The 11,274-nt window shown below is 29.8% G+C and overlaps 1 protein-coding gene across 1 annotated transcript; it reads left to right on the forward strand.

Annotated features, from left to right (window-relative positions):
- Positions 1 to 7,642: 7,642 nt before the first annotated feature.
- LOC114192552 (sulfite exporter TauE/SafE family protein 4-like) lies at positions 7,643 to 10,870 on the forward strand. The gene is made up of 12 exons (XM_028082305.2): positions 7,643 to 7,900; positions 8,241 to 8,400; positions 8,599 to 8,799; positions 8,912 to 8,973; positions 9,104 to 9,161; positions 9,268 to 9,323; positions 9,432 to 9,518; positions 9,606 to 9,656; positions 9,749 to 9,988; positions 10,076 to 10,169; positions 10,269 to 10,409; positions 10,516 to 10,870. Exons 1-12 carry the CDS (start codon positions 7,748 to 7,750, stop codon positions 10,596 to 10,598), a joined length of 1,386 nt encoding a protein of 461 aa, XP_027938106.1. The 5' UTR covers positions 7,643 to 7,747; the 3' UTR covers positions 10,599 to 10,870.
- The last annotated feature ends 404 nt before the right edge of the window (positions 10,871 to 11,274 follow it).

Raw genomic sequence — 11,274 nt, forward strand, 5'->3', positions numbered from 1 at the left:
AAAGTCCAAAAATATGTTCAATCCTTCCATATATTGATATGTATTTTTACATATCTATTCAAGATTTGTTCATTAAAAATAAAATTTGTTCAAATAAAAAATTGATAAATCATTTTACACATTAAAATGATTATTTATTTTTTACGTCACATCTAAATCAAACGATAAAATGATCAATTACGTGTAGAGATAAAATAATTAAATATCGACTTACGGATGCATAACCACAAGTTTTAACAATGTGATGAAAATAATTAAATACGTGTAAATATACTTTCAACTTAAATATATTTTCTCAATTAAAAAAAATTAATTTATCAGAAATGAATAAACTCATGTTCAAAATGTTGATATTTAACAGCCTCAAACCTATCTTACACCAAATTAATTAATAAAAATTGAACGTCAAACATCAGAAAACCATTATTGAATAAATAATAGTATCATCATAAATAGTAAAATGTCACTTAAAAATTCTTAGATGTTAGAAGATATATTATAATAAATATAATTAATAAATTTTAAGTATATGCCGATAAAAAAAATAAGTTTATTTGTGGATTTTAATTGACTTCTTATTAACGTTTTTTAATTTATTGTATATTGAATTTTTTTTTTTAGTTAAGTTCTTATTATTTAATTTTTTGATTAATCAGATGATGTGACTATCATTCTATGCTTCCTAATCTTACTTTATTATTTGTGTTAATCAATATAAGACAGTAAACATATTAGTTAAGAAACTAATCAATAATTTTTTGATTAAAGATTATGGTAAGAAAACGACATTGTTTTAGCTTTTGATCATTATGTGTGGTGTTTGATTTAGAGAAATGTTAGTTTTTATAGAAATTATTGGTTGATGTGTGATCTCTTTCATATGAGATTTGATGTAGTTAGAAGACAGACTTTTACGTAGTTCGGAGTTGGGAGGCCCAATTCAGGGAAGTTCTGGACCACCATGGCCCAAATTGTTGAAGAAATGAGTGAATGCAGAAAGGGAAATGAGAAAAGAGAGACCAAACAGATAAGGGAAATTACTTGTTAACAAACTTTTTTTTTTACAAATTTGACAACTTTCGATAAATAGAATTAAATAGATAATTTTTTATTTTTAATCAAAATAAAGTAATAAAATAGTATTTTTTACCTAAAAAAGTAATTTGTCAAATTTTCTTAAAATTTTGTTTGTTAAAATATCATTACCTAACAGATAAACAAAAAAACTAAATAGACAAATCAAGGAGTGTTTGTAATGTTTTTAGGAGGATAGGGTTGAACCTTCTTTCTTCTGAATTGTCCTTTCTTTATAGCCAAAGATTGAATTAAAAGTCAGACGAAAAATATTGGTAATTAAAAATAGTCTATGACTACAGTGACTTGTTTGTCGACACAACCTTTTTCAAGAGTTTAGAGAAAATTAATTGCAAACTCAATATATATATTCAACTAGAAGAAACTCATTAATCTTATAGTTTAGACATTAATATTGTAAAACTAAGTAGAATAATCAGAGAACAAATCAAACTAATTATTACAATGTGACTCATATTATATTATATATATATATATATATATATATATATATATAATCTCTCTGGTCCTCTCTTTATGAGGTTAAGATGGTCCCTCATCTATGAAACAGATATGGATCTATATTACAGATGGCAAAAATATCCGCGTCTGCGGATATCCGCAGATAAAATCAGCGGCAGATAGTTACTACCCGCATGTATTTATTACCCGCGGGTAGCAGATAGCGGGTATTTTAATATCCGCTTATAAATAGGTCGGGTACGGGTATCATATTATCCGTACCCGCAGGTACCCGTTACTCACAAAAAATTAAAATTAAAATTTAATTTATATTTTATTAAGTTAAATTTAATTATAATTAAAATTAACAGTATATTTTATTATGTCAAATTTAATTATAATTAAAATTAACAGTGTATTTTATTATGTCAAATTTAATTATAATTATAATTATAATTTAATTTAATTTATATTTTATTTTTATAATTTTATATTAAAAAATTTATAAAATATATATTTTTTGAATATTTGTGAGTATCGGGTATCCACGAGTACCCGTGAATTTTAAAAATATCCACGAATATTTTTTAAACGGATACCCGACGAGTAAACAGGCGTGTAGCGGACAAATTTTTCTTTTACGGGTCAGATTGCGAGTAAACACTGTCCATGCCCGACCTGACCCGTTGTCATCCTTATATCATCTAATACAAGATATCAGACTCCAACAACATACATCATAACTTTTCAAAGTTTACCTGTGAGGGTTTATTTTTACTTTCTTAATATATACTTCTAATAGTAACTGCACTGTTTATTTTGTCTCTTACTTTTCAGAATTCATTTTCTTAAAAGCGAACAAATCTCTTCCGAAACTAAAAAGGTATATAATAAATTAGATCTGTAGAGTTTTGTAAAGATTAAAAATGATAATCTTAAGTGACAATGCTCCTAGCGTATCTGATAGGTTTAAGAGGGAGGAATATAATTAGAGAGATATAATATTGACATTATTTTTAATTTAAAATTTTAAAATAAAATATTTATGAATTTTTATTTTTATATAATATTTAGGAAAAAAAAAAAAACTCATCACCAGAGTAGCAACATTCGGTGTCATTTGTGTCATCTCCTTTGACTAACAACATCGCCTTTCTTTTATGTATATATTTCTTGTGTGTAAATTTAATGATACACTTATTTAATAATTACTATAATATTTAATTTTTAATTAGATTATTATTAAAAAATTAGACATATATATTGGTAATGTAAGATTCAACTTTATCTGCTTCTTATATAAGAGGGACTGTCCTAAACTAGTTGGACCTTGGGCTGACCCATAGGGTGTCCAAAGCCCTAAGGCAGCCTAACCCCTCTCATTCTGCCACACTTTGCAAAGACAATGCTCTTACACTCTTTCCCTTCTAACAGAAGCCCTGTTAGGGTTTGAGTGAGCTCCCCTATTTTCCTCTCCGTTGAACAATTCACTCCAATTTCGTTGATTGTTTCCGCTTTAGGTGCTAGTCCGCTAAGGATCCCATTCGCTTGAGTTAGCATTTTCCAGGTAAGGGAAGCTAGGGTTTATGTATTTAAAGTTATTTTGCCGATTTTTGGTCTGTTTGTATGGCTGTGATGCTTGAATGAGGTTGTTTGTCGAATAAAAATGTATGGTGTGCGAGTATGTTTGATTGATGTGGCGCTACTCTTTTTCTGCATTGCACACTTTTCGTAAAATGATGATTCCTACTGCATTAACCGTTGGATCGAGCTGAAATTTTAACAGCTTATTCTTAACACAAAATTATTGACTTTGATCGGTCGGATCTTTAATCGGAGCTCTGTAGTGAGAGCAGTTTTTATCGCAAGGTTACTGTAGTTTGGTTGTTGACAGCACTGCGTAAAATAAACGTTACTACTTCGTTAACCGTTGGATCGTGATGATATTTTAAAAGCTTATCCTTAACACATAGTTTTTGACTTTGAACGGTCCGATCTTGAATCGGAGCTCTGTAGTGAGAGCAGTTTTTATCGCAAGATCACTGTAGTTTAGTTGTTAACAACATTGACCTTGTTGCTTGTTTGGTTTACAACTTTCTTTATGGTTATTCAATTAAGTTGGTTCTTGTTTCATTTGGTTCTTGTTTCATTTGGTTCTTGATTCAATCATATTTAATTTGAATATAAATACAAAAATTTTCCGAGCTTTACACAAGTTGCAGTTTTATTTCTAAAATCCCTAAATCGTTTGCATAATGTGATGTTAAGTTGGATTGCTATGTTAAAGCATGAGATGAGTGAATATGCATGAGTAAGAGGGTGTATGAGTTGTGAATGATGAGCTTGGATAAATCTTGGCATGTGATTTCAATGAAATGGTTGGTATCAAAATGGCATGGTATTGGTATGAGGTGAAATTCTATATTCATGGATTGAGAATGATGAGTTGGAATGGATTCAACATCGAATATGAATGAGGATTTAGTTATAAAGGTTGACATGAGAGTTATGTGCATGATAAATCTTTCTTTATTGATTGAGTATGATTGGTCTGTGTCAGTGCGTAATTCCTTGGAATCTCTAGGTGAGATTTCAGGGTCGTGCTTCAGTGGTCGGGACGTAATTCCATAGCCTTTGTTAGTGGGTGTCCATGGTGGTGCCCCATCTATATAGTCTGGTAAAGATTCAAGGTAAGGTTGCATCCTGACACTCTAAGGAGTCAGTTAGTCTCACTTAGAGCGGACTAACTCTTGTGATGAGAGTAGCAGGAGGCCTGAAACTCATTAAGGGCTAACCTTGTGTGTGAGGGAATTGATTCATTGTAACACTTGTAACACATAGCTCGGGGGTGAGCAACTCGGGGGTGAGCAGAGGTATCCACCACAAGTGCAAGCATCCGCTGAATCCGACCAGGTTATACGTATCCGGATGAGTCAAATCGAGTCTTAGTGTATTGATTTGAAAGTCATAACACGTTTGGGTATTGTATGTATATTGGACTCTGAAAGTATACCTGATTGCATGATGAAAATCTTTTTGGCTCTAGCTTACCCTTTGCTTGTTTGATTGCTTGTATGTTGTTCTCCTACTTTTGCGATGATCATCAATTTATTGATGGGAGCATATACGAGAGGAAATCGTGGTCAACAAGGGAGAGATGAATCCACTGCATAGTCTTCCTGGGCTGGACTTCTTGTGCCGATTGGGCTTTCTTTTAGGGCAATGGCCCATGTATTGTCTAGCCTTTCGGCTTCTTTTTTTGAAAACTTTGTCGTTATTCCTCTATGTTTTATTTTGGCATTGTGGTGTGCCTTGGTTACTATACAGAGCTGTGATTGTACTCCATGATTGCTTAACATATTATTCTATGTGATGTTTCCTTTTAATTTGGTTTATTAATTAAATGGGACGTTACATGTACATGTGTATTTGTATTTTTTTTTTAATTTAAATAATAAAATTTTAAAAAATATAATATGAAAGAATGTAACTGTTGTTTTCTGTACATCCCACCCTTATGAAAAGATATAATATGATCATAATTATTAAAAATTTATTTTAATTGCTTATTTGATAAATACAATTAACTTTTTTACCATTTTTATCCTTACAAATATAATTAAGTTTACTGATTTAATATTCTGTAAAACAGTTATTAACTATAAATTTAATGTAAATTTTATACTATTTGTCATATAATAATTATTAAAATAATAAATGCTTTAATTATATTTTTTTTAATATACTTTAAAAAGTGTACACAATATTTTTTAAAAATTTTATTTAAATAATGGCATAATATTTTATTTTTAGTTAATTTTTTAATTTATTTCTAAATTAAATTATCTAAAAAGGTAATAGAAAAAAAAAAGATTATATTTGCATTTCTTGATAATATACTTAAGCCAATAACATGGATGCAAATCAGTTATGATAAACATGTTATGATTTTAGAACAAAAATCAATGTCAACTATTTTTCAATCTTGAATTTTTGAAATATTGCCCAAATGATCATTCTTAACAAATGTAATTTATAAGTTTTATTTTCTCAAAAACATCTATAAAAGAAAAATCACATATTGATATGTGATATGTCATTAATATTATTAGTATTTTTTCTTAAGAAAATATTGTTTTTCAAAAATTAAAATGTAATTGAATTTTTTTGAAAAATAGAAATCAAGGTGACACACTTCCAATTTAAATAGTGAGATCATCTAAATAAATTTAAAAAATATGTTTATTGACATTTCTTTATTTAAAGATTTGTTCTGCTTTTATTAGATTTGGTCATTTAAAATAAATGCTTAAAAAAACAAATAAACTCCACTTGAAGTTTTTGTCCAATTATTTCTGGCCGTCAATCATTTCATACAAAGCTTTTTGTACATATAATGCTTCCTCACTCTGATATAATCAAAAGGTGAAGTGACATTTTTGTGCCATAGAGACTATATATTAAAAAATATTGTATTCAATTTGTGCAATAAGAAATAAATAAAACTTTTGAAAGAGGTGGCATGAGTATAATAAGTAAAATTAATATATGAAAGAATCAAATATTTAACCTAATGAGTTGCAAAATGGAGAAAAAAAGTTTAAACCAATAAACAATGGTCACAAATTTGAGGAATAATGACTTTTAAAAATAACTACACTACTAGGTTGGTAGATGTTATTGGAAAATATTTTTAATTAACTTAACTGTACATATTAATATATAATAGTAACAAATTTATATTTATAATTACTGTATATATAAAAGTAATAGGATTTTGTAATTCTTAGAGTGTAAACTATGTTTATTTTTACCTTTTCTATCCTTATAAATATAATTAATAATAAAGATTAGATTATCTAACTGATCTTTGTATGTTATTTTACTTTTTTTATTATTATAAACATAGATAATTTTATTGATTTGATGATTACTCACATTATATATTAGTTATACTAGAATAAAAAAATAAAAATATTATAAAACTTAATAAAAGATAACTATTTTATGCCTATTTTCTATATAATTTGTATGTAAATTTAATGATACATTTATTTAATAATTACTATAATATTTAATTTTTAATTAGATTATAATTAAAAAAGTAGACATGTATACTTGAACCTGTGTATTTTTATTTTTTTTAATTTAAATAATAAAATTTTAAAAACAATATAATATAAAAGAATGTAACTGTTATTTTCTGTATATCCTTTCCTTATTATCATAATTAATACAGATTGTATTTTAATTGCTTATATGATATATATAATTAACTTTTTTTACTATTTATATCCTTACAAACATAATTAATTTTACTGATTTAATAATATGTAAAACAATTATTAACCGTAAATATTAGTTATTATAATGAAAATTATAAAATTAAAAATTAATAAAATATAATATTTTATGTATATATTTACATAATTTAATGTAAATTTGATAATATTTGTTATTTAATAATTATTAAAATAATAAATGTTTCAATTATACTTTTTAATATATTTTAAAAAGTGCACACACTAATTTATATAAGTTTTCTTTAAATAACGACATAATATTATATTTTCATTAATTATTTCTAAATTAAATTATCTAAAAAAAGTAATAATAAAAAAAGTTATATTTACATTTCTCGATAATATACTTATGCCAATAACTTGGCCGAAGATCAGTCATGATAAATATAATTCAAGAATGTTATGATTTTAGAACACATATCAAACTCAAAAATACTTTTCAAATGTTGATTTTTTTGAAATATTACCCAAATAATCGTTCTTTAACAAATATAATTTATAAGTTTTATTTTCTCAAATGATAAACCAAAAAGGAAGAAAAAAATATTGAGGTTGTTTTAAAAACAAAAATTTTCCCTTTTTACCAACCAGTGCAATGTCTCATAAATTATGATTCCTCCCTCATACTTAAGAGGATATTCTGGTTTACACCAAATCTTGATAAAAATGGAAAGAAAATAAAAGGAAAAAAAGTAATCAATCAATCAGAGATGGAGACAAAAGTGATATTGTGAACCATCCTCCAGTAATAAGGTGCCGCGTGTGACAAATAGAAGCAGTTATAAATTTGCTACTGTTTCCTCCACTTATTATGTTTGATGTGGAACACAACTAAAACATCACAGAACATACACACACAGTATACCATTTTTCATTAATCATTGTCGTTTCATCTTGTGTTTATCACCATGCTGATGTCTTCACGAGGTTTCATAGCTTATCTCGTATCTGGTTTCTCTTGTGCTGTTCTGTCTGTGCTTTTTCTCACCAACCATTTCCATCATGGTCAAAATTCACCTTTGCTAGCCTCCAGTTTGTCTGGAACTCTTCGAGTTTGGCCTGTAAGCACTTTCTTTTTCTCAGTATGTGATTTATGAACAAAAGGGTTAATGCGTACCAACATGGTGTAACAAAGTTTAATCATATGACTTGTGCTGTCTTATTTAGTATGTACTGAGATGTTCAACTCATGAAGTCTGTGTGCGGAACAATATGTTTTACAATTTATTACACACTTTACAAAATTATGAAGTGAAAATCAGAACTGGTAATTTGCTGTTTAACTGTCATCATGAAAAGTTATTTGAGTTTTTTTCTACTGTTAATTATTTTTGATACTTAGAAAGATGGTTTTTTTATGTAATAATCATTCTGACTTGTGCTGTGCTTTTCTGTATGTAGGATTTGCAGCCAAGTTGGAGACTTGTATTGGCGACGGTTATTGGGTTTCTTGGATCTGCATGTGGAACAGTTGGTGGGGTTGGAGGAGGAGGCATTTTCGTTCCTATGTTAAATCTTCTTCTTGGCTTTGATACTAAATCTGCTGCGGCTGTTTCTAAATGTACACAGTTAACACTTTCTCTTATGAACCAACATTTTATATTTTGTGTTACTTTCTAGATTTGGTTTATCAAACATGGTTAAAATTTGTTGTCACATCTGGGTCATTTCTGTGATAATTGTGGGTTGTGGTTGGTGTTTTGAGTTGTGTAAAAATCTGGTTTTTTGTGTTGCTGACTTGTCTTTTGTAAATGTTAAGGTATGATTATGGGGGCATCAGCATCATCGGTTTGGTTCAATTTGAGGGTGCCTCATCCAACGAAAGAGGTGCCTATATTAGACTATGATTTGGCGCTTCTGTTTCAGCCTATGCTCATGCTTGGAATCACAGTTGGTGTTGCTCTCAGTGTTGTCTTCCCTTACTGGCTTATCACTGTTCTTATCATCATTCTATTCATAGGTGTGTGCGGTAGAAACCAACATTTTTCATTGAATGAATCAGTTTTAGATCACAGTCATAGAAGAGTGTTGTTTTTGTCTCATTTAATATATTGGTTTTATTCTTTCTGCAGGAACTTCTTCAAGGTCTTTCTTCAAAGGAATCGGGATGTGGAAGGAAGAGACTATTTACAAGGTCAATTTTTCATGATTTGATACTATGAACTTAAATTCTCTTAATCCACCAACCTGAGTCTTTTACTTTACTTTCCGGGAAAAGTCACTTACTAACTTTCCCTGTTTAATTTTTGTTTGCTATTATGCAGAAAGAAAAGACCAAGCAACGCGCGACTCTGATTAATTCCCATGATGGAGATAAGACAGGCATGTACACTTTCATAATAGTAAATAGTACAGAAAATTTTCTATTCACTAAGGATTCATGCTACTGTTTCTATGACTGAATTGAGTGTTGTCTTTGTTTATGCAGTTAGAATCGACACAAAATGTGAGCCTTTGATTCCTAAAGAAGAGAAGTCAACTGTGGTATGCAAACGTGTAGCACACATTTCACAGATTATTCATTCTGCTTTATCAGAAATGAGTCTGCAAATTTCGGATACTTGACTTTTTTTCTCCAATGAAAATGTTCAGGAAATTTTATGTCTCAACCTTAGGTGGAAGAGGATTCTGGTACTGGTTGTGGTGTGGGCATGTTTCCTACTAGTTCAAGTGATCAAGGCAAGTGCCCCACCCCTTTTTCCTTCTCTTTATCACTCACATTTCCATTAAAATGTGTTCAATGTAATATCTATTATTGTTCTGCAGAATGATGTGGAAAGCTGCAGTATATGGTATTGGGTGCTTTTTGGCTTGCAGGTTAGATTATAGAACTCATAAACACATAAACTCAACTTCTGATGCAACTGGACTAATTCTCTAGCACTTGTGATTCTATCTTTCTCTTGCAGTTTCCAATTGCACTTCTGGTGTTTGGCTATGAAGCAGTGAAGTTGTACAAGGAGCACAAAAGAAGAATGAGCACAGGGAACTCTGAATGCATCTGTGGAGCTTCTATAGAATGGACTGCTGTGAACCTTGCATTCTGTGCATTGTGTGGCATTGTAGGTGGAGTTGTTGGAGGCCTACTTGGTTCTGGAGGTGGATTTATTTTGGGCCCTCTTCTTCTAGAGATTGGTGTCATTCCTCAGGTAGATTCAATTGACCTAACACAGTTAAATTTTGCTCACAATTCAAGATACTCACCTTGCAAGGTGTTTGATAATTTCTTCTTGTAGGTTGCTAGTGCAACAGCAACATTTGTGATGATGTTTTCCTCATCTTTGTCTGTGGTTGAATTCTACCTGCTCAAGAGGTTTCCCATTCCTTATGGTAATTTACATTAACTCTTCTCAGTTTGTGATGATGTTATCTTGTTACTAGTTACATGAATATAATAACTATAGCCTGTTTGCTTGTGTTTTTTTGCAGCATTATACCTCACCTCAGTTTCTATTTTGGCTGGCTTCTGGGGGCAGTTTTTTGTTAGAAGAATTGTTGCATTTCTTGGGAGAGCATCGATCATTGTATTCATCCTCTCTGGTGTTATTTTTGCCAGTGCTCTCACAATGGGTAAAGAAAACCAACCCAAGTTGCTGATAACATTTTTTTGTTGTTAATACAGTTAATACATTCTTGCATGGAAGTGTGTGATTTTGACATTTTTTTTTTCTTTCAGGTGTTGTTGGGATTGAGAACAGCATTGAAATGATAAACAACCACGAGTTCATGGGATTCTTGGGCTTCTGTTCCAGCCAGTGATATGTCTTATATTATCTTAGACTGCATGAAGAACAGAAAAATTCAATTTGGTGTGAATAAAGTTGAAGTGTGAAGAACAATGGCACTGACAAATGTTGGTCAATGCCTAGTTGACCACCATGAACATCGGTGTCAATAATAAGGCTTGTGAGAATAAATACGTGGAATGAGTGTTAGCTCCTCGCTAACACATACATCACAGTGGTTTCAGATTTGTTAAATTTTGTGTAAAGAAAAAAGAAACAATGGAAATGATATCAGTTTGTTTTATATGTTTGGATGTTCGAAAGATGAAGATACCTCTTCAGATATTCAGGTATAAAAATGAGTGGATAACCAATATACTAAATATTGTTGGGTATATAAATGAATATCGCTGTCGTAGTCACGGATTTTGGTCATAAATGTATGGATGCTTTAATAATGATTTTTTATATTTTGGAGTTGGATTCTTTGAATAAATTGAATGAACTGAAAATTTTGGTGTGAAGAGTGTGGAAATTGAATACGGAATGTGCTTCGTTGGAATGTTGTCGGCTACTGCATACAGAGGTGTCATCGTCAAAGAACATCACGTGACCACGTTCTGGGATCAGTAGTAGTATCTACAATAATATAATAATGATATTTAAATTTGTCCCTTTACGATAAAAATTTACAAAGGTAAATTCTATTA

This window comes from Vigna unguiculata, chromosome 7 (assembly GCF_037176805.1).
Source record: "Vigna unguiculata cultivar grain cowpea cultivar isolate G323 ecotype 2 chromosome 7, ASM3717680v1, whole genome shotgun sequence".
Taxonomy (NCBI): Eukaryota; Viridiplantae; Streptophyta; class Magnoliopsida; order Fabales; family Fabaceae; genus Vigna; species Vigna unguiculata.

Coding starts and splice junctions, on each gene's coding strand:
- LOC114192552 (XM_028082305.2), top strand. CDS start 7,748: ATGCTGATGTCTTCACGAGGTTTCATAGCTTATCTCGTATCTGGTTTC. Junction 9,162..9,267: donor CCATGATGGAGATAAGACAG/GCATGTACACTT, acceptor TTGTTTATGCAG/TTAGAATCGACACAAAATGT. Junction 9,324..9,431: donor AAGAAGAGAAGTCAACTGTG/GTATGCAAACGT, acceptor GAAAATGTTCAG/GAAATTTTATGTCTCAACCT.